At 38.1% G+C, this 22,288-nt stretch overlaps 1 protein-coding gene across 1 annotated transcript in view; it reads right to left on the bottom strand.

Moving 5' to 3' along the window:
• Positions 1-301: 301 nt before the first annotated feature.
• LOC134527786 (short neuropeptide F) overlaps positions 302-22,288 on the bottom strand; it is a 186,011-nt gene continuing 164,024 nt past the window's right edge. The window contains exons 3-4 of the mRNA XM_063360733.1: positions 14,427-14,566; positions 302-512 (exon numbers count right to left, since the gene is read on the bottom strand). Coding sequence (XP_063216803.1) covers positions 465-512; positions 14,427-14,566 — 188 coding nt within the window. The 3' untranslated portion in view covers positions 302-464. The remainder of the gene's footprint in view (positions 513-14,426; positions 14,567-22,288) is intronic.

Raw genomic sequence — 22,288 nt, 5'->3', positions numbered from 1 at the left:
CAAGACGGTTGGCATGTAAAAGCAACAAGATACCATAGGGAAAAAAATTATTACAGTGATGTTACTAAGGTTAAAGTGAAATCGGAGGTTAAAGATCTTAAATCCTGAATCGGGCTCCGTATCTGTTGAGGATGTACAAAACACTTTTCTCGCAATACGGACAGATTGAATGTTATAAATGCGTACATCGAAGGTCATACTATAGAATTAAAATGTTTTGTTTGTTAATTTCCTTATGTTCTCTTGTTGCTGCGAAACGTGCCTCGATTGTCATCGCTAAATTAACTAAATACTTGTCCACTGAATTTGTCACATTTATTTTAATCCCAGGTTCTAAACACCAATTACACTAGTACATAACTCTGAGCTGATGAGCAGTAAATGTCTACATTATAAAACAAAAAGTTTTTAACATCCACTCAGCTTCACATAGCAAATTTATTTAACAATTTTGTTTGAACATCTTAGTTATCCGGCACTGCTTCAAAAGACGCGTGCTCTGGAAATGTTGCCTGCGAACAAAATAAAACATAATATTGTTAGAATGTTTTAATTTCACATATCTGTGATACACTTCACACAATAAATAAATTTTTGGTTTTGTTCGTAAACATATAATGGACAGTATTAATCTGTACTTGGTACGGAGAATTCAACAATATAGAGTAAATTCTGTATGCATTTAACACTTACTGAAAAGATAGAATTACAATAGCTTGGTGGAAAATATCTTTAGATATCCAATTTTTTTTAATTTTCGAATTTGTCTGAATCTGTAATCGGAAAAAAAAATAGTTATACATAGGGAGTAAGTTTATGCCTAGATACACTGACCCTATGTGATAGAGAAATCCCTGGAGCTTAATACAGTATTACATGTTTGTCCTAGAAAATAAGTTACCCGGAAAAAACAATAGTGTAATAGAGTTTTGAGACGTTTTTGTTGTTTCCTTTTTGTTACATTTTTCGATCACCCTCTCTTTTTATCTCGGTTGACTATCCTGGGCACTCGCTTCCCCCACCCTTGCCCCCTACAACAGTGCCTTCGTGTTACTTTGCATTTGAATATAACTACTGTGTTCAATGTCACACTGTTGCGTGCTTCTCGTCTCGGGCTGATGGGAGAGTCTTAGTCAGAAGGGGACCGCGTCGACGGGAGATCTGCTGCCGCTCCCCTCGCCGCGTGAGCGGTCCGCTCCTCGTGTGACGCCGCTGTTCCGAGTTCCAGCAGGCACTGCGCCGCTGGAGCGTTCTCTCTTCACTTGCACCGTCTGCGTCTCCAGCCACTTCGCTGCGAAGCTGAGACTTCGACGACCGATTTGGATGAGGGAGAAACCGTTCATGGTGCAATATACGAACGTCGCCTAGTTACATGTAACAGCTGTACCGAACACTGATGTGTTTAGGGCTTTAAGCCTGGGGTTGAGCTTTGTGTAACTACCGTTACCGGCAGACGCACATGCGTGCGAGTCCATTCCTACCTGCTTGATTGAAGTTCATCGCGGGCCAGTTTGTGGCCGGACGAAAACGGTGCGGTAAGGTACGTGTGTCGTGTTTAGGCTCTTGCTGCAAACTCTACTGTTGTGTACCAAGAAACAAGCTCTCGGGACTCCGAGCGCCAATATGTGCGCCTAGCGAGGACCGGTAATACGGCTCTATTGGTTTGGAGAAGGTAGCTAGGAGCTAGGCCCCCTTGCTCGAGGCAGCGCGGCGTGGTGCGTCGACGTAGTCCAGTTCGAACTGGAACCGCCGACAATATCGCCGAAACGCACTGCGTTCTGTACTTAAAGAGGTTATGAAAACTTTGAAATGAATTCCAGAACAAAAAGGTGTTTAATGTGAATAGTAAATGTATAGTTAGATAAAAATGTATTGTTTCCATACATATTTAATATTGTGGGAAATATATATAGTGATTTTTTTATTTCACCTTGCAGCTCGCTTTTATTATATTACTTACTTAAAAAATCTATCAGATAGTATTTTTGTATAAAAATTATTAAATAAATCAATGACGAAAATTATTCTGTGTTGAAATTAAATAAATTTAATACTTTTATGAGGATATTTATTTAGATGCAATAATAGGTAAATATGAATACAGTTGCAGCAAAGCTATAACATGACCTTAAACTGTTTGAAGCCGACTGAAAAATGAACCATTCTGATTGACTAATGGCTTCCCGCACAACTATGTGGTTCCCAGCCAGTATTTCGCACAGTAACACGTCCCTTCCAATTCTTTCCTCCATCCTAGCCAATTACCGCTGAACACCTCGCCTAAGTTTCAAATCTGACATGTAACAGCATCGTTCTTCCGCACTGCGATTGGTCATCAAGTGGAAGGACATATATCTGCTATAACTTGAGCTGTGAAGGCTAGAAATTCTTAGTTTTTCTTCTGTGCTTGTTTGATTTTGAAAGCTTCTCCTTCAACAGTTTGGTAGTAACAATGTTAGTTAATAATTCAAAATATTTTCCCATAAGAACTTAGTGATAAAGAATAATTAAGTGGAGGAGGGTGGTCATATAAAAATGGCAAGTTGAAGCAGTGGTGAGTGGGGGAGGGGTTTACGAGGTAGAAGCAGGGGGAAGGGGGGGGGGAATGCCCTTAAACGACTGGCAAGGAGAGGGGGTAAAATGTGTGTGGAAGAACAAGGTGCGAATGAAAATTATTAAAATAATAGAAACGGTGGTCTGTCTGCTTGTAGACACCATGTAAGAAAGATTTTTATGGTGGTTATAATTTATATTAAATTATCAATTTTAGCATAACTTTAGCATTGACTAATAAAACATAAATTTAGGATCAGTATTGGGTTGTGACTCAGTTTTGCGAATTAACAACCTGTGTCACATTTTGCTTTTGAGAATTTGGAGGGCTCCAGCATAATTTTATTACAGTGCCATGTATCAAAAAATCTTCCAACATGTTGTGCTTCATTCCAAATGTTGTGAAAGTTTCGAAAAAAAACTACCTATTAACTGAGTTAGTTATTTAATAAGCAAACTTCAATACCCCTTCATTTCTTTACTTACGAGGATATTTCTTCACGCTGCAGGGTCAGAAGTTACGTACACTGACATCATTTATTCACTCTGGTTTTTAGTTTATATATATTTATATATCACAATTTTGTGGACAGGATGACTGTCGCAATTTTTCATAAATCATTTCCAAACTCATACATAAAATCTGGTAGTAGAAAATATCGGTAGAGTTCGTGAATGGGCAATATCCGACCCAAAGGAGTAGACACAGAAAAGGTTATTTGAAAATCAGAAAAATCACTAACTGCCATATATGAAAGAAAAAAAAATTATAACTCGTAGGAGTAGCAACAAAATCTTTTGTCTGAATAAGTTTTTGATACGATTAACCACAACTGCAGGGGGTTGAAAAAACAAAGATTGGATGACAAAAAAAAAAAACCTCCCTTCGTAGCACATTATCGAATTCAAACAAATTGTATATTAATCTTATAAATTTTGGTATGTAACAATTGTTAATAAGATGAGCCATTGCTGTAGGGGGTTGAAACTTGCAAGGGTTGTATTTAAAAAAAAAAATTCTGTACCATGTACATTACTATCAAACGTTCTAATTTATTTTAAAACCTTAACTAACTATCTACAACTTTTGTCTGATTTAATTTTTCATACGACCTACCATGACTGCAAGTGTTGAATAACAAAAAAAAAAACTCCCTTAGTCGTCATAATGTAAAATCCGTTCTTTTTTTATTTGTAAATATAAAAAATTTTCTAAACCATTTGTCTGAAACAATATTTGATATTACAAACCATTATTGAAAGGGGTTGAAAAACCTGGGGCTCGAATGAGAAAATAAAACTTCTCCACCCGGTACCCTATTGAATCCATTATTATTATTTTTTTAGTCTAAATATTAACTAAAACTATTCTTAAAATGTTTTTTTTTTTTTTTTTTACCCAACCATTCCTGCAAGAAGTGGAAATAAGGTTTGAAAGTAAAAATAGTTATTTTTTTAGTAGATATTTTATTGTATGTGTTATCATTTATTGTTTGAATCCTAAACTTAATCTAAAACTTTGATAAAACAATTTTTGATTAAATCAATTATCACTGTAAAAATATGGGTTGAAAAAAATCGTTAAAACTTTCTTAATTCAAATTTGTTTGATTTTACTTTAAACCGTCTTAATATTTTCTTGGTGAAAAGCAAATTTTGATACGACCACGTTATTAGTGCAAGGGATGAAAAAAAAATGTTTAAAGGTTTAAAAAATAGTGTTAAATAATTACCTTAGTTGTCATATAATATGAAATTCGTTCTAATACATTGAGTTAAAATATTCGTAATATTTTCGCTGCGTGGAAAATGAGATAATATTTAATTTATCATTTTTTAATATTGGAGAACTTTAAGTTCTTAAAATGTTCCAGAAGTTTATAGAAGTTTACAAAATATTTTCAGGATGAATAAGTATTTGGACATCTACCTCCGCCTGTAGGCTGTGCGCAAAGGGATTTTTTTTTATTTTTATTTTTTAAATTGTAGTCATTGCCATGGATTGATTTCCGAAAAAATTTCCACCTAGTTTTTCGATTTATGGATCCTAGATGCCAAAAACACCGGAAACACAAATATTTTATGTAATGCATTATGCGGATGGCTTTTTATGTTTACGATAGCCGTAGCACAATTTACTTCCATAATGGTGCATACCATATAGGGATGGAAAATCTCGGTCTAGTTTGTAATTGGTACAATAAGTTCAAAGGGGTAAGAAAAGGGAAGTTTCTTTTTTTATATTGAAAAATCACTAACTCACCTAGTATTAAAAACTTTGTATCCGTTTGAAGTTCTCGTACCTCCTAATAGTAGTCCAAAAATATTTGTTTTAAATGTTTTTTTTTAACACCAACCAATGGTTTAAGTTGTGGAACAAATAGGCGTTGAAGGACAAAAATATATCACTTCTTGGGGCCTGCGCGGTGTTAAATCCTTTAAAAATTATAATAAACCTAAATAATACAAAAAATATTGTCTGCAATCGCAAGAGGTGTGAACAGTTTTTTTTTAGCATAGAAGCTAATGGATTAAATTTTGTTTGGAGTATTTAGTAGCAGCACAGCACAGAACCCACCTACCTGCACCGGCCGATGTTCATTGTACGAGACTATTGAATGAATTGATTAAAAAACATTAGAAACATTTGAGCTGCACGCATTATGCGAAAATGTTCGATGTATCCTTTTGGAAAGTTCGAGAAGATATATGGTGCTTTGTTCATAAAGACTCGAAAATGTTCCAAATATTTGTGAACTTATAATTCCTACCTGCGCCTGCAGGATCGGCAAATAAAGAAATGACATCCGTTCCCGTGTCCCAGTCTTCAATATCTTCGGCGCGGCCATATTGCCGTCCTACGTCTATTCCGCTACGACCTCTGTCAGTTTCATGCGTGCGATCCCGCTGAAAGACAGGGCGGGCTCAAGTAGGGATATGAGAAAAGTTTCCCCCTCCAAGCCGGCCTGTCGTGTTCGCTGTGATCTTCGCGGACGCTAGTTCGGTCAGATTGGGATGATGCGGGGGGGATGGGGGAGGGATGGAGGGGGCTTGGCAAATACTCAGCCCGACAGACTTCCCCCACGTGGAAGAGCGTCAGCGACGAAATGGCGGGATGACGTCATTACACTGTCTGCATTATTCATCACTGCCGTTCCACGCTACACCCAAGGTTACTAGAGACGCTACACCAGCGTGCTGGATATTTTATTTATTTACCAGCTGCCGTGGGCTCGTTTTTAATATTTCGGTTTCATCTCAAAGCATTTTTTTTTTCACTAAGCATGACGGAATATGACAGCAAGTTCAAATAATATTGGAATATCAAAATATTCTCGAACACAAATTTGAATAGCAAGAAGAGAGGAAGATTTTTCTTTCCTAACTTCTTTATGGTGGTTTAAAAGTCATGTTTTGACAAAATATTTGTACGAACAAATATAATTCGTTTTTATATTTAAAATTTTAGTATTCGCGTAAGGCTAGCTAAAAGAGGTAAATATAATTCACTACTTCGGCGAGTTGATGCTATTGAAATTCAAGGAATAGCATGAAAACAGTCTCAAACACTCCTTCCTATGAGCCACACATATAACTTGCTACTCAAGGCAACGTATAGTGTGGTCATAAATATATTTATTAAAAAACTATTATAAAACTGACTTCGTATTATTATTTTAAAGAATGTGGTATCTGAATTCATTTTATAATACACACATAGATAATTTTATTCTGCTATTCAAAATGCTCGTGTTTTTGGAAATTGCATCAGTAGAAAACCGAATAGCAATATAGCGAAAAGCAACTTAAAATAATATTATGAGCTTTTTTCTGTTACAAATCTGGAAAAAGCTAAATTTCAACTATGGCCTAATTCCGCACTACCTGTGTTGGTGTTCTTAAATTTCTGTATATAAAGAGCTATTTAATGCTATATGTATGATGTAATTTATATTATGTAACGACCACAATATACATGTACATACATGCACTACTATTTGCATTTTAACATAAGTTATGGTTTAGGGAAAACACGTCTACATAATTAAAATATCTAAAACATAAATTATACTTCTGAAAATATATATGTACAATGTATACATAATAAAGGTATGAATGAAGTTTTATAATTTTACATAGTAGGGGAGAGGTGGGTAGTCCCGGACACTTAAGCATAATTACATACATCTGAAAAAATTTAATATTTATTTAAAAAGTTAATCTGTCAGTTTTACGCTTGAAATACTATATGTGCATATATTGCAAATACAAACACATACAATCTTCTAATGAACGAAAATGAGGATTACAATGGTGCTTATGTTTTTGCACAGAAACGATACACGTCGGGTAGCCCCGGACACATCATTTCTTCATTAAGCACAAATCACAGTAAAAGGATACATCATCTGGATCAACTCCAGCACATTCCTCATGTGCCCATCCCTTACATTTACAACATTGAATCCAGTTTTCTCAAAACTTTCACAGCAGATTATGCACATTGTCTTCGTTACTGGTAAAGATGTTTCCTTGACAATTTTTTCCGACACTGTTTCGACTTGGACTGTTACACAGTAAGTGACAGTTTGCTAGGTTTTCTTCGTAGAATATTTTTGGTTTTCGGTCGTGTCTTAAGCTCCACAGCTTCTTTGTAAGGGCTTGACGTTAGAATTTCACTTCGCTGAGCTTTTGGTTTCCTACATGAACTACTTCTTTTGCTGGCGTCTGGAAGAGGTGGCAAAGTTTTCAAAACATTTGTAACATTCGTTGATGTTGAGGGATGGCTGTTGTCTTCAACATTTGGCCTAGAAGTGATTTATCTGGGCGATTTCACAGGATCATCAGAGGTTTCTGTCATTGGAATAGGCCTATGTGTTTCCGTTGCCTGATTAGAGATTGAACTGCAAGATGGTTGTGCAGCAGTAACGGGATTATTGCTAGGAGATCTTGTATTTTCGACTTCAGGTGCTTCAGGAATTTCTGTTAGAAGTGATGGAATAAAATCTAGGTCAGAGAAAACTCCAGGATTCAAAGGATAGATGCCTGTGCAAGAAAACCCATTGCTTGCAATATCAAGACGATAATACTTCCTATATGGACTTGAAACCAGTCCTGCTATTTCATTTTCTGTTATTCTAAGACCAGCATTTTGTCGCATCCACAGAGCACAACTTTCAGCATAAGCATTCTTGAATGGCTTCATGAAAGTTCTGTCCAATGGTTGGAGTTTGTGAGTAGTGTGAGGAGGAGTGCTTATTATGTGGACATTATGTTCCCTAGCATAACATATCACAGCAAGGTCCTTTTGTCTAGAATGTCCATCTAACAGCAACAAAACAGGGTTCTGTTGTGTAGGCTGAGTGTATCGAATAAAATGTTTCAACCACACTAAGAATGTTTCTGCACTCATCCAACCATTTGACTGAGCTGCAGCGATGGCTTCATCAGGTGCTCCTTGATTAGTCTGTCATTTATTCTCTTCCTCGGGAAAATAAACATAGGTGGAATGAAATGGCCACAGGAGTCATGCAAAGCATGACTGTAACATTTCGGCCTCTTTTAGCTGATGTCAATTTTCCAACTTGCTTCTTTCCTTTAACAGACAAGACTTTCTGATTTTGGTGGACAGTTGAAACCCCAGTTTCGTCTGCATTGTACATTTTAGAAGGTGGGAAGTTGTATACCTCTATCAGTATTGTCAGTTTTTCGAAAAACACTTTAACTTGAGGTACATTAAAACCAACACACCTCATCAAACTGGTAGATTCTGGTGAGTGCAAACTCAAATGTGTATTTCTTTGCATGAAAGAGTTGTAAAAATCTTTCCCAGCGCATTTGGTGTCACTGTTAAATCTGTGTGGAATTCCAAGTGTCTCTGCTAAGTCGAATGCCAACTTCAGAAATTCCTTTCTACTCAACCCCATTAACCTATCATCAAGTTCTCTAAAGTGTTGTGCCAGCTCTTCTTCAAAATTTGAAGGAAATGTTGGTTCAAAACGTCCAAGTTTAGGCTTCAGTTCACATTCAAACCCTTTCTTAATCAGTGACACTCTATCCTGAACAGAACTTTTTGGAACATTAAAATGTGTAACTGCATCTCGTACACTCATTTTACCACTCAGCACATGTTCTACAGCAATTTTCATTGTAACTTCACTCCACGATCCTCTATTGGTAGTTCTTCCTTTGAATTTCGGCATGATTGTTGCGTCAACCAACTGTAACATACGACCCCAATATATTAATACAATTAATTAACCTGCTAAACAAAGAATATTTCATTTTTTACATATCAAATGGTATGTCCGCAGCTACCCTCTTTTGGAGTGTCCGTGGATACCCGCAACGTAATAGCTTGAACTAATAATCATAACATAAAAACTGTTGCCAATACGAGCATCCCTAAACGGTATGTTCAAAAACGCCTTATAAATATGACGTGTACATATAATTCAGTTTCGCTTACCAACAGTGTCGTGAGACGCTTCCAGATAATAAATGCGTCGTAAAAATCTTTACCACAAAACTTAAACGTAGGTACTACATCCACGCGCTTAAACGAATAAATCTCAACTGTGTGCGGACAGAACTGTATACGGCGGGAGTTCTGGACAAAACTTGACAGTACTGCCACCTAGCGAGAAGTAGGTAAACTACGATGTGTCTGGGGCTACCCACTGTCCGCGGCTACCCACCTTTCCCCTTCATTGAACAATTATTGTTATCTTGGTGTAAAATTAGTTATTGTGCACGTCCACTTTTTCTCACATCCGAAACGATATCTCAAGAACCAAAAACAAACATTTTTATGATTACAAGACTAATACTAAATCTAAGTTGTAAAAAGTCAATTAAACCATTAAATATTTACTTTTAAAATATTCAAAATTATTTACACATTTTAGAATAATTATTTTTTTGTATAATACTCTGGGAATGTTAAACACTCCTGGGAACATTCGAGACACAGACATTTATTTTGCAAGTTCTGTGGGGATAAATAATGTAGTATTTGAAACTGCACGGTTCCTAGTATTTGAATTCATACATTTTGCTTTCTCGAATATTTTTATTGGAATTTTTAAATTTTAATAACTATTTCGACTTAATATTTTATGTTATTTGAGTATTCATTGACCCTAGTTAAATTTAAAAGAAAAAAAACTGTCATTTTAACGACACTTCAACTCCTCCGTCTTCTACTTACCCTTTAACACTATGCCTTATTTTTTTGCATTGTTACTGACCCTTGGTCTGAGGGACCCATAAAATAAATATTTTTTTTTTTTAGTTATATGAATTTATATATATGTTGAAGTAATGGTTTATTTGTCGACATTGCAAATAGTCTAAAATATATTCATAAAACACTTATAAAGCCTAAGTGTTTGGTTCCATTACAAGATTTATATAATAAAATATTTATTTAATAAATATAAAACGTAACAAAATTTCAAACATAGCTACAGTAATGAAATGGCAAAACAATCTAGATAAAGGAAATATTAAAGTTTTGTTACAAACTATTACACAAAAATTCTGACAAGGCGTTCTGTTGGCACTATTTTATACAGTCGTTATACAATGGTGCGGAACACTGGAGGAAAACTGGCCTATTGCACTGGTTACATGCGTATGTCGTCTTCCTGTCTTTTCCTGTAGGACAGAGGCTGCATCGTCTGCGTTTTATCATAAGAGCTGTCGTTGATGTACTATCGTCCACACCTAGCAATTTTCCTCTTGCCAATTTCAGTTCTCTCTGGATAGAAGGTGCTTCATATCGTCTTCGCATGTGTGACTCAATTAGCTGCGTTCCGAGTTCATCCACAAATGCAAATAGGTCGACTTGTGGATTATTTTGGAAACTCTGATGTAATGTATAAATGTTACTTGATGCAATATTTACTAGAGTATAGTAAATCTGCATTGGCCATCGCTTTGTTCTGCGACTTGCTGAGTAAACAGAACATTTATGATCCAGGGTGTCAACACCCCCTTTAGTCATGTTATAGAAACATATAATCTCTGGTTTTCCGGTTGTTTTATCAGTTGCCGATGAATGATGCATTTACGATATCAGAATTACTGATTTTCCTTTTTTGGGTACGTAAGAGACAATAGTTTTGTTTCCTGTAAACCCATAAAGTGAGGACGATATAGGCAAACTTTTGTTTGGTTGAAACTCAGGAAGTATTTTGCGCTTGTTCTTCCTTACAGTCCCCACATATGTAAGACCCCTTTGAAGTAACTTTTGAAGTAATTTGTCTACAAGTTGTACTGATGTGAACCAGTTGTCTGCTGTAACATTTCGGTTAGTGTCTTCAATAGGAGTGCACAACCTCAGAACTGCCTGGGTAGGTTTGGCTATCTTCCTGTCTTCTAAAGTAAGAGTAGTACCATCTGTGTCTTTATCAGCATATATATACCCATTGTAGAAGTAATTATTTGTTGCATCCGTGAGACATAAAACTTTCATTCCATATTTGTTAGGCTTGTTAGGAATGCACGTCTTGAAAGCACATCTACCACTGAATCCTACGAGCATTTCATCAACACATCCATATTCACCTAAAGAAAAATTATTTTAGCAGTTTTTGATAAATGTCTGAAAAATGTACGAAATAGCTGCAACTGAATCATGTGTTTTCCTCTGATTTCTTGTAGTAGCATCATAAAATCTTAGACAGGCTATAATGCAACAAAACCTTTCTCGGTACATCGTACATTTAAAAATGTCACGACCTTTACGTCCAGATGAAAATAACCAAGATAGTCGCTCATGACCAGATTTGTAAATTGTTGTTAGAAATAAAAGCCCCAGAAATGCTTCAAACTCTGTTTTGTCTATATTTCGCAGTTCAGATCTATTGGAATCATTATGCTTTGACCTGTACTCGCCCATCTTGACTTTAATCCAGTTAATTATTTCACTGTAGATCTCATCATCAAACAAAAGTCTCCATAATTCACGAGGCTCTGCTTTTGCACCTTTTGAGTGTGCAGGTACTTTTAGGCCTGGAAAATGTGTAACAATATTTTTACACGGGGTTCTTTTTGTTTTATTTAGCCCAGTAGAGGACCATTTGTACAGATTTTTACCGTAATAGTATAATGGTTGATGACTGGCAATGTGTTCAGTTGACCAGGTTTCACTTACGCTTTCAGTATTTTCATTTTCAGGAATTTCTTCAGATTGCTCCGACACTGACTGATGATCACTTTCAATTACGAAATCTTGAGGAAATTCATTGTCAGTAAGATCGCTATCATCACTACCAATTTCTTCCAACAACTGAGAAACTTTTTTTTCTAAGTTAGGATCACTAACACGTACTTGTTTCCGTAATCCAGATGAACTTGCCATCGTGTGTATAAATACCAGACGTACACATTAACTGACCTGGGTCTCACAGACCCAAAACACCGTGTTTACTGAACGACAGTTTTCGGCCGACTGACAGCTCTATACCGACACACTACCCCCCTCATAATATGAAGGTAGCAGGGTTGCCAGTCTGCAGTTCGAAAATATAAACTGGCTGTACAAAAAAAGATTGGTAGGGTCTCTCATACCCAGGTAGAGTGCTTAAGGGTTAAACTAAATAATTCCTACAGAGTGTAGAAAGGGTTTTCTTATAGAACATATTCAATTGCTGGAAGTCCATTAAATGTCAACCTAATGCTGCCTCATAAAATAATGAATAGAGTGAATGAAAGCACATCCAAAGTGGGTGTGTTTCTATGATTGTCGCTGTCTCGCAGAAGCGCTCACGTCACTCAGCGCCGGGCGATAGGACGTGATGTCCTCCGAGCGCGACGCAGCCGCGGGGTGGGAGCCACATGTTTATAAATAGGAAATTGGCGCCTCTCCCCCGCCGCCCCGCCGGGCGGAACTGCGCGAGCCCTCGCGCCAGGGATACCACGCACAAAAAACAGAAAACAACCCAGTTAAAACTGTTTTATATATAACCAGAGGAAACTAGCGCTTTTGTTCTGAAGATAACAGAAGATAATGGAAGTACGATAGGATAGTATCATTGTTAGTTTTATATTTGTTTCTAATAAATGGAGCGGAATATATTTGGATTAAACTGTGTGTTAATTTTGACAATTTTTATTACAAATCTAATTGTTTTTCTTTTGAACCACAACTTAATTTTTTTTTCGCAATCTCATAAAATTTACTTTTTGGTTTTTTATTAAATTATAATTTTTTGATGTATTTTTATGTGCATATATTTTATTTCCTATAATTCTTTTGGGAAAACAAAATTATATGGCAGCCACAAAATGTTTTACAATAAACCACCTTGCTAAATATTGTATGTTTACCAAATGTTGTTTTGTAACAACCACAAAATAATTAAACTTTGGCCTAAAAGCATTCTTTTTCCACGAATACGTTGTTGTTGGGATAACCTGCAAAAACCTTAGATGAGCCTTCATCAGTTGAGACCGTGCATTAAAGCTAAATATACTACCAACATGTTAGACTGTACAATCCTATAGATTCCAGAAAAAGCAAATTATAATTCGCTATCTCTTGTGTTATACGCCATATCATTATTCGTGTATCCAAACAGAATATTAACGACAAATGCCGAAATGATTACCATGAGCTAGAACTCTTCTAGTGGATCTCATTGTCCGAGAATACAAGATGTATAAATATGCACTGATGTTTGTAGAACAGTATGACAGTAAAGTATGTCGTTAGATGGATCTATAATTGATGGAATGAATTACAATTTATTACTTTTTGTGGCGTTTCAAGTTAGTTACCCATAAATGATAGTCCCTATAATAATATAGCTTTCAAACATTCATCTAATAAGATATAAAAATTGTAGTGTCAAATCAATAATTGTTAAATGCATGTGTAGAAAAATACATATTGCATAACTGTAAATAAATATACTTCTAAACACTAAAATTCAGTAATAATATAATCGAAGTAGTTGTTAGTAGTGTGTAAAGCGAGGCACCGCTAAGTGACGATGGAGGTGTGTACAGCGAAAAAAAATCTTGGTAGCGAAAAGTGGTATTTGAAGTTAAGCCCAGCTGGTTAGCTAATAGTAGAGTGTAAAGCAAAGCACTACTACTTTGTGAATGGTAGTGTTTGAGGTACTGCTATGTATCACAAGGTTGTGTGTGAAGCGTCGCGCCGCAATGTAGTGAGTTTTAGTGTGTGAAGCGTCGCGCCGCTAGGTAGTGAGTTTGAGTGTGTGAAGCGTCGCGCCGCTAGGTAGTGAGTTTGAGTGTGTGAAGCGTCGCGCCGCTAGGTAGTGAGTTTGAGTGTGTGATGCGTCGCGCCGCTAGGTAGTGAGTTTGAGTGTGTGAAGCGTCGCGCCGCTAGGTAGTGAGTTTGAGTGTGTGAAGCGTCGCGCCGCTAGGTAGTGTGAGTGTGTGAAACGTCGCGTCGCTAGGCAGTGAGTTTGAGTGTGTGAAGCGTCGCGCCGCTAGGTAGTGAGTGAGTGTGTGAAGCGTCGCGCCGCTAGGTAGTGAGTTTGAGTGTGTGATGCGTCGCGCCGCTAGGTAGTGAGTTTGAGTGTGTGATGCGTCGCGCCGCTAGGTAGTGAGTTTGAGTGTGTGAAGCGTCGCGCCGCTAGGTAGTGTGAGTGTGTGAAACGTCGCGTCGCTAGGCAGTGAGTTTGAGTGTGTGAAGCGTCGCGCCGCTAGGTAGTGAGTGAGTGTGTGAAGCGTCGCGCCGCTAGGTAGTGAGTTTGAGTGTGTGATGCGTCGCGCCGCTAGGTAGTGAGTTTGAGTGTGTGATGCGTCGCGCCGCTAGGTAGTGAGTTTGAGTGTGTGATTCGTCGCGCCGCTAGGTAGTGAGTTTGAGTGTGTGAAGGCATCGCTGGTCGGTGACGTACCGCCAGCTCGGGATCGGAGCGCCGGCCGAACCTCAGCCGCAGCGAGGGAGAGCGGTTGGCCTTCCTCACCACCTGGTGCTGGCCCAGGCGTCCCTCCAGCGCCTCCTTCTGCAGCAGCAGCTCGTACAGGTCCCTCATGTCTGCAACACACCAGCTCAGTCTCTTCAGGCTGCCTTCTCATGGCTATTTATTAACTTATAACGATAACTCTTGTTCACTTTTGCTCGCTAACGTTTCAATACTATTTTAGGTCATTCAAGTACAATATTACTATGACCATTTTTGTAACATTTATTGTATAATACTTTATCATTCGTACCTGTCAAATACTAAATAGAGGTTGTGATCCCACTTTACAAGCACTTCATTCATGATATTACAAACGCGGACTGTGTTGGAGAGAAAAAAGAGGAAATAACGGGTAGCGGGTGCTTCTTGAAAACCATATTTATAAACACGAGTATTTTCGATATTCGCAGCTGCTTCTCAATCACTGAAATCCAGTTATATCGACGAATGCGCTGGCGCCCGGGCACCCAGACACTCTCTCACAGCCTGGAAACAGGTCGCCCGCCGCCACAAGTCGGGTTGCGACTGTCGTGTCGGGGTCCGACCTGCCAATCTTCGCAAGTGGGAAAACTGGCTGATGTTGCCGTGAGCTGGTGAGTTTTCTCAGGGCGCTCCCGTTCCCCCCTCTTGTTCATGCCGTGACTACTCTACACTTACTCCCTGCCACTCGTCGGTATTTACCTCTATGTCGCGAGACACTAAGCCCAAGTATCAAATAACTCAGTAGCTGCCAGGTTAACTGATTATTGATTGCCTAAATGCACACACACTTTTGCATTAACTCACGCGGTATACTTAGACAAGATAAAGTACTTCTAAAAACTGACCCACAAACAGTGGGGTGTTGACACAGCGAAGCCGTTGATTACCAAAAGTTTTCTTAATGGTTTTCCAATATATCTTGGGAAGTTTTTTTGTCGTTTAATTTCTTCGACTAATGACCATTAGAGAAAATATTTCCGATATAAAGGGCCCTAATCCGTTGAAAGAGAGGCGTTAATTGCGCGAGGTTATCTGGTGCCATGTTAGATCTGAAACAGTTTGCATTCTTGGACAGCTGAGCTTTGGGCCGGCTTGTAGGAATGGGGTAAATGGATGAGGTTAAACATTATAGTGCATCTCACTGGGTGACCATCAGTGACGAGGGCAAGGGAGTCTGAATCATCTTCGTCTCATCTTATTTTCGCTCATAATGCCGAAATTTAACCTATCTTAAAAAAATTTCAAATTACCATGACAGATTATTTTACGGGTTTTGTATGTGTGTTGAGAGGCACGCCTAGTTAGGGGTGTATCTTTGTTAGAGAGGCGGGATGATAAATGCGCCTCACGCTGGTGCTACTAGTGTGGTAAGGCTACGGCCACACGTGCGTGTTTTCACGCTTCTGTTACAGCGTGTTTTCACGCAGCGTGAGATCCTGAGTGACCGATGGCCACACGTGCGTGTTTTCACGCTGAAGCCTAGCGCGTGATTTCACGCAGAATGAATCCGCTACCCGGCCACATGTGAGCATTGTATTGTGAACTGGCACCCATCTATGCTGTGCAGGCTTGATTATGAATTCACTAGCTGCCCGACCCGGCTTCGCACGGCTATACTAATGGAAAAAAATTAAGCCACATCTCCCATTTACAGTAATAGTAAATAAAAAAAATTCAGTGAAAATTTATTACAATGCTGTATAATGTACCGATGGTTTCCCGACTCGTGCACGCAACATAAAACTGATGTACCCGTACTTCGCTACGGCAGTTTACAGGCAGATCACTCTTGCGCCGCTCATTATACATGCCCCTCCTTGTGGGTACGCCACTGCCGCGCGATGCCCGTTGCCATGGAGACGCAGAAGACATGAACAATTGAAAATCCTGTTCTCATGCAGACAAAGTACCCACTGTTGCCTGGTTTTAACCACCCATGGGATCTAATTTTCGGAAAATGTCATCCTGCGTAACATAAGGAACATTACTGTGAAATTTCAAGTCTGTAATATATATATAATTGAAAAAAAGGGCAATTTTTGATATTTAAAGTACCCGCAAAATTTCAACGGTGATGAGGACTGCACTAACAATTAAATAGTCGTTGCCATAGAGACGAATGAAGCATCAACAAAGCAACAGCCGTTGCCATGGTAATTTCCTACCAAAAACTGGGAATTTTGATATATTACGCCCCCGAAACTCCCCTTGGGATCGGATTTCCGCAGAATCCGTTCTTAGTGAGCGTCTACATCACAAAATGAGTAACTATACTAAATTTCAAGTCAATCGGGTGTATAGTTTTAGAGATCTCGTGATGAGTGAGTCAGTGAGTGGTATTTCGCTTATATATATGTGTATATATACACACACACACACACACAAACACAAGCCCTTGTCAGAATTGTAACGGGAGAGGAAAATTATTGATGGTCCGAAAAATTAAAATTAAATAAAAATAATAAAAATAATTCTAGTAAAAAAAACAAATTAAACACAGAGAGAGGAAAAAAATAGTTTAGGTTTGCGATTTAAAGTGATAAAATAGTATTTAAATACTAATTGAACTCTTATGAGGGTACTGATTGCTTCGTTGTTAATATCACACGGGTGTTTTTTACTTGTATGGGAAAATTAAGAATGATAAGGCATCTAGTGCGTGGCAACAATGTTAATAGGCAATATGAAATAAACTTCTAGCACCTGCGGCATTGTCAACACACACTTCGTACGTGTACTGCATGTTGTATCTAATCCCCTCCAACGCATTTGATTCTAAATTGGACTTTTAGTAAGGATCCCTAATGTTATTAATAATATAATATAGCCTATAGCCTTCCTCGATAAATGTACTATCCAAAACTGAAAGAATTTTTCAAATCGGACCAGTGGTTCCTGAGATTAGCGCGTTCAAACAAACAAACAAACTCTTCAGCTTTACAATATTAGTATAGATTAAGCAAGAACGCTGCTGTGGTTTTAAGTGCTGTGCTGTTGTTTCGTAGGCGTCGTCGTCGGCGGAAGCATTCAAGAAAATACTGGGTCCATCCCATATTGAGTGAAACATCAACGAAAGGAAAATTTGTGCTCTTTCATAATAAACTAAAAGAAAATCCAGACCAGTTTTTTGAGTACTTCAGAATGTCCGTTAACTCATTTGAAATACTTTTGTCTATGGTGAAAGAAAATATATCAAAAAGTAACACAGCAATGAGAGAATGTGTTAGTGCTGAAGAATGTGCCGAAAAATGTTCATGAAATAACTAAACAATATATATATATACACACACACGCGCGCGCGCGCGCGATTTTGAGTTGATCATGGTTTTAAGGTCTTGGGGTATGAAAATAAAACCTACATGAACATTTTCCGGAAGTCGTAACATATCGATTACAATGGGTAGTATTTCAGAACAGAACGCGGCGAGAATTCCCGCACATGTGGCGGGGAATCGACTGAAACGCTGCGTGAAATCACGCCAACGAATTGGCCGCGGTGCATTTTCTTGCGGGCGACCTTGAAGACGCGCCTTTCTGTCCTCTCCCCGGCGGGAATTCACGCTGCGTCTGGCCGGTCTCATTCTCCTTGCTGCGGTTCATATTTCTGGCGTGTTTTCACGCAGAATCTCTGCGTGAAAACACGCTCGTGTGGCCGTAGCCTAACTACTCTAAGCGCAAGGTTCTGAACTGGCGCGCAGTTTACTCGACGTGCGTAAGGCGACTATGAGATTCGAGTATTAAACCATAACATTAGATGGCGGAGAAATTAAGATAAAGGTGTAAAGCAAAGCCATTTGGGTGCTTTCAAGAATTTAAAAATACTTTTTTTTTTTTAAATTAAATAGTACGAAAACACAACCACCCATCCTTCTTCTGCGGATTATTATATGGTTCTCGTGAACAGACACCACTTCGATATCTTGTGCAGTTTTCTAATCGCGTGGTTACTTCTGGAGCTCTGCACACCTAAATGCAAAATACGTAAATGCACAAGAAACATGTTATTAACATTTTATATGTTGAATACAACATTGTAACAGCATTTGTGTCAGTTTGCAGCAAAATATATAGCTATTATAAACGATGCAAGTGTATTCCCGTACACAACAAAAGTCAAAAATGTTTGTTTGGTTCGATTACTACTGGTAACGATCGCTAATTGCTCTTATATGCAGTTTGCCTCAGAATTGTGCGAAACGGCTGGAATATTCTCGTTCTTTCTACTAAACGAACTTTATTGCGAAGCGTTGGTCTAAAAGGTGCATTCTGAATCCCAACTTCCTGTTGTTTTTTTTTCTCAGTTGTGACGTAATACATTGTCTACAACTACATAGTATAACTATGCATTTTTAAACTTTTCGATGACCCCACATTTTTTAAATTACAGAAACCATGGTGAACGAACTTCATTGACCTTGTATTTATAAAATTATATTTTTGTATCATATAAATTTATAAATATGTAACATAGAATCAATTATACTTTAAGTAAAGTAAAATATTTTTCTGAAATTAAAAAATATATATATATATATTCTTACGAATTAAAAATAATATTTAAATAAACCATAGCACTTTAAGAAATTTTTTAAACCAAATCAAATGTAAATTATTTTATGATATGATTGTGTACGTAGTGTTTGAAGGAAAAGCAAGAGTTAATAATGTGTTGAGCAGAGTTCTAATGAAACACACGAGTGCTCGGGTTACATGCGGCCCCGGGAGGTGTCGTGTTTGCCATCGCGGGGCGGGGCTGGGTCCCGATGCCCCGGGGGGGTGGAGGGAGGAGGGAGGACATCTTGTTTGGCGCCCCGGGATCGGTCGAGCGCGCCGCTCTATCGGCTGCTAATTCGGCCGGAAGGGGAACTTTGACGACGCGACTCACGCCTCGCCCGGGAGACAGAGAGAGACAGAGATAGTAGCCTCGGGTACACCGACATTCTACAGGCGAGGCTAGCCAGTTTCTCCCGACGCTCACTTAACAATCAAATATATTACTTACGTCTTAACATTAATTTGATTAAATGCAGTTTTTTTGACATACACCATTGCAGTTTTGCACTGTTCGTCATGGAAAATTTCCGGAAATAAAAAAATATGAAGTTAAAAAATTCACAGAAACCAAGACTGAATCAGCTGATGTCGCACAAAATGAACCAATGATGAAACTAAACAAGTATTATGGACAACACCACGACGACAGCACGGACAAAAATGTTCAACATATACGTATCATACAGCTAACACTAACACACAAGATTTCCAGTGACAACAGTTGCGACGTTTCGGGAACTGACATCTGTTCCCGTCATCAGGCACAGACTGATGACATTAACATTATTTTATTTTGTTTAACTCATTTTCAACTTAACTGATAAAATCTTCAAACTTTTACTTTTAAATATGTGTATAAGTAAAAATACAAAATACTGCATATGTAATTTATTCAGTTCTTAAGGATTGTTTAAGTGAAAAATATAATAAATAATTTCATTTTTGTTTTCTGTAACGTGTTGATTAACGGAAAAACGAAGGGAGCAGTGATCGGCTTGCTTGTTGCAAGGATTCTCATCCAGTGGTCCGACATTTTGTGAAATACGCGTGAATTATATATGCAATTTACCACAACTATAGACGACCAAACAACATTGACAAATACTTTTCTTCTATATCCCATTATTATATTAGCCAAACATTATATTACGATCCCCTCAAAACGATTTAAAAACTGCTACTTCAGATGCTTTCGAAAAATCTCTAGTAGTTACGTACATAATTCGTTACATGTTTTAACTGTTCATGGCGTACCCACATAGAAGGCTAGCAACATTTGATGACATGCATTGATTATTGGCATACGGGTTCGTTTATCGTATTTTAAAAGTGTGATGAAACCGCTTTCGTGTTCGTCAAGTTTGCGATTTCGTACACAATTGCGAAGGGGATAAAAGCAAAGATTCGATAGCATCGTGTTTCCAATTGTTTATTAGGTGTATGACAATTGTTGCGAGAAATTAATGGCGGATACCGACACCACTCTCCACCCTACATTCGCGGCCAGGGACTTAACCCGGGAATATCACGTGCCTGTGGAGAAACCATACAGCCTCTAAATGCATTATTGGTCCTGCCTGTCTGTAGACAACCGTGCGTCGTGGTATTGGCTGCATTTCCGCGTGTCACACAATTTTTGTTAACTTTCTGTATTAAAGGCTTGTTATAACGTATCTAGAATTTTTAAACGTATAATATATACATAATACTTCTTTTTCTGAAACATTCCGATACTTCACTTCCATGGTTACAGTAATTTTAGTATGGAGATAGTTTCTATAATTTGTATGAAAGTACAGAATTGTTTTGCAATATATAAACTATCTGAAACGACTGACGTCGTTTCTCACGCGTACTTTATATCTAGAGAAACAGGATTTGTAGGAAGTGTCAGATTCAAACCAAGAAAAAAGGTTTAGTGATCTAATGGCAAATTCGCATCATTTGCTTTGCTGGAACTAGCTTTTTCCGGAGCGTTGTGGTCATTTCTTGTGATTTTCTCTTCCCTGAGTCTACTGAATTTCCTTTCACTAATACCACGGTGTTTAGTAGTTACATTTTATCGCTTCCTTAGAACTACACACTAGTGCATTCTTAATGTAAACTCATAATATTAAAACAAAATTTAACGGTTCCTTTGGCACCATTTGAAATAAACTATAACGAGGTAAAAATCTGGTTCCTCTTAAGATAAAAAAACGAATAAATCCTAAGACACATAACCGAGAAATATTGTACAAGGCTGTGAATTAGAACCGTTATTTTTTTTTTGTGTTTTACAAAATCAATAAATCTCCAAGGCATACAAAAGATTAAAAACTATAGATCAAAAGGTTGCTAACATTGGTTTAAATGATGATTTGAAAAAATATTTCTCGAGGGAAGTGCTCGAGTGTTAACGAAGTAATTCTGTACGTCACGTCCGGGCGGCACTCTAAAGCTGGAAACCTTTAAGCTCCAGTGCTTCCAGGACGAACTCACATTTTTTCCTTGCCCCTCCTTTCAGCGCTCTCGGAAGTATCCGAAAAGTAATCGACCAGCCGAGACATCGCCGTTTTAATTACCCATTCTTCAACGCCCAGTTCATGAGCTCGTAGTCAAAGCAGACTAGCGCAAGAAAAACTACCAGTCCGGGGTGGGTTGGGGTGGAGGGGGTAAAACATCAGACTGTCGAGGTGGTCGCTGTTGGAGGAAGAGGGAGACTGATGATCCTCCCAAAGGCCCTGCCATGGTGTGAACCTTTCTCCTACAACTATATTTGACGAAATATGGCTCAGTTTCCCATTGAAATGAAGTTGAATGCACAACCTCAGACAAGTTCTTAGTCCTGCCACACCACCTTAACACTCCAAATCGAAAAAATCATTTAGTTTTAATAGTTTCCAAGTTTTAGGTTTTAACCCTCCCCCCTCCTAGGGTAACAGTCGACCCCGGGGGTAATTTCCTCTATGTCTCGACCTCATGGATACGCAAAAAGCCTGGTTATTACCCTTATCTCGAAATTAGTGGTTTTTTGACCCTCTGACCCCCATTCCTCTTTATAAATAAGGTCTTAAATTATCATAATATTGTATTATCAGAGGTTCTATATATGTTTTTAAAATTTCAACACATTTGGATGTTGATAAGTGGGTAAAAATTTTATGGAAAGATTTTATTACATAGTCCATTCATAAATACATTTAGGTGAAGATAATAAAAGCGTGGTAAAAATTGCTTGTTTTGGCATTCATTGGCACCAATCATTTATGTCCAGC

This window comes from Bacillus rossius, chromosome 1 (assembly GCF_032445375.1).
Source record: "Bacillus rossius redtenbacheri isolate Brsri chromosome 1, Brsri_v3, whole genome shotgun sequence".
NCBI lineage: Eukaryota > Metazoa > Arthropoda > Insecta > Phasmatodea > Bacillidae > Bacillus > Bacillus rossius.
This window is presented reverse-complemented; position numbering and strand designations above follow the sequence as displayed.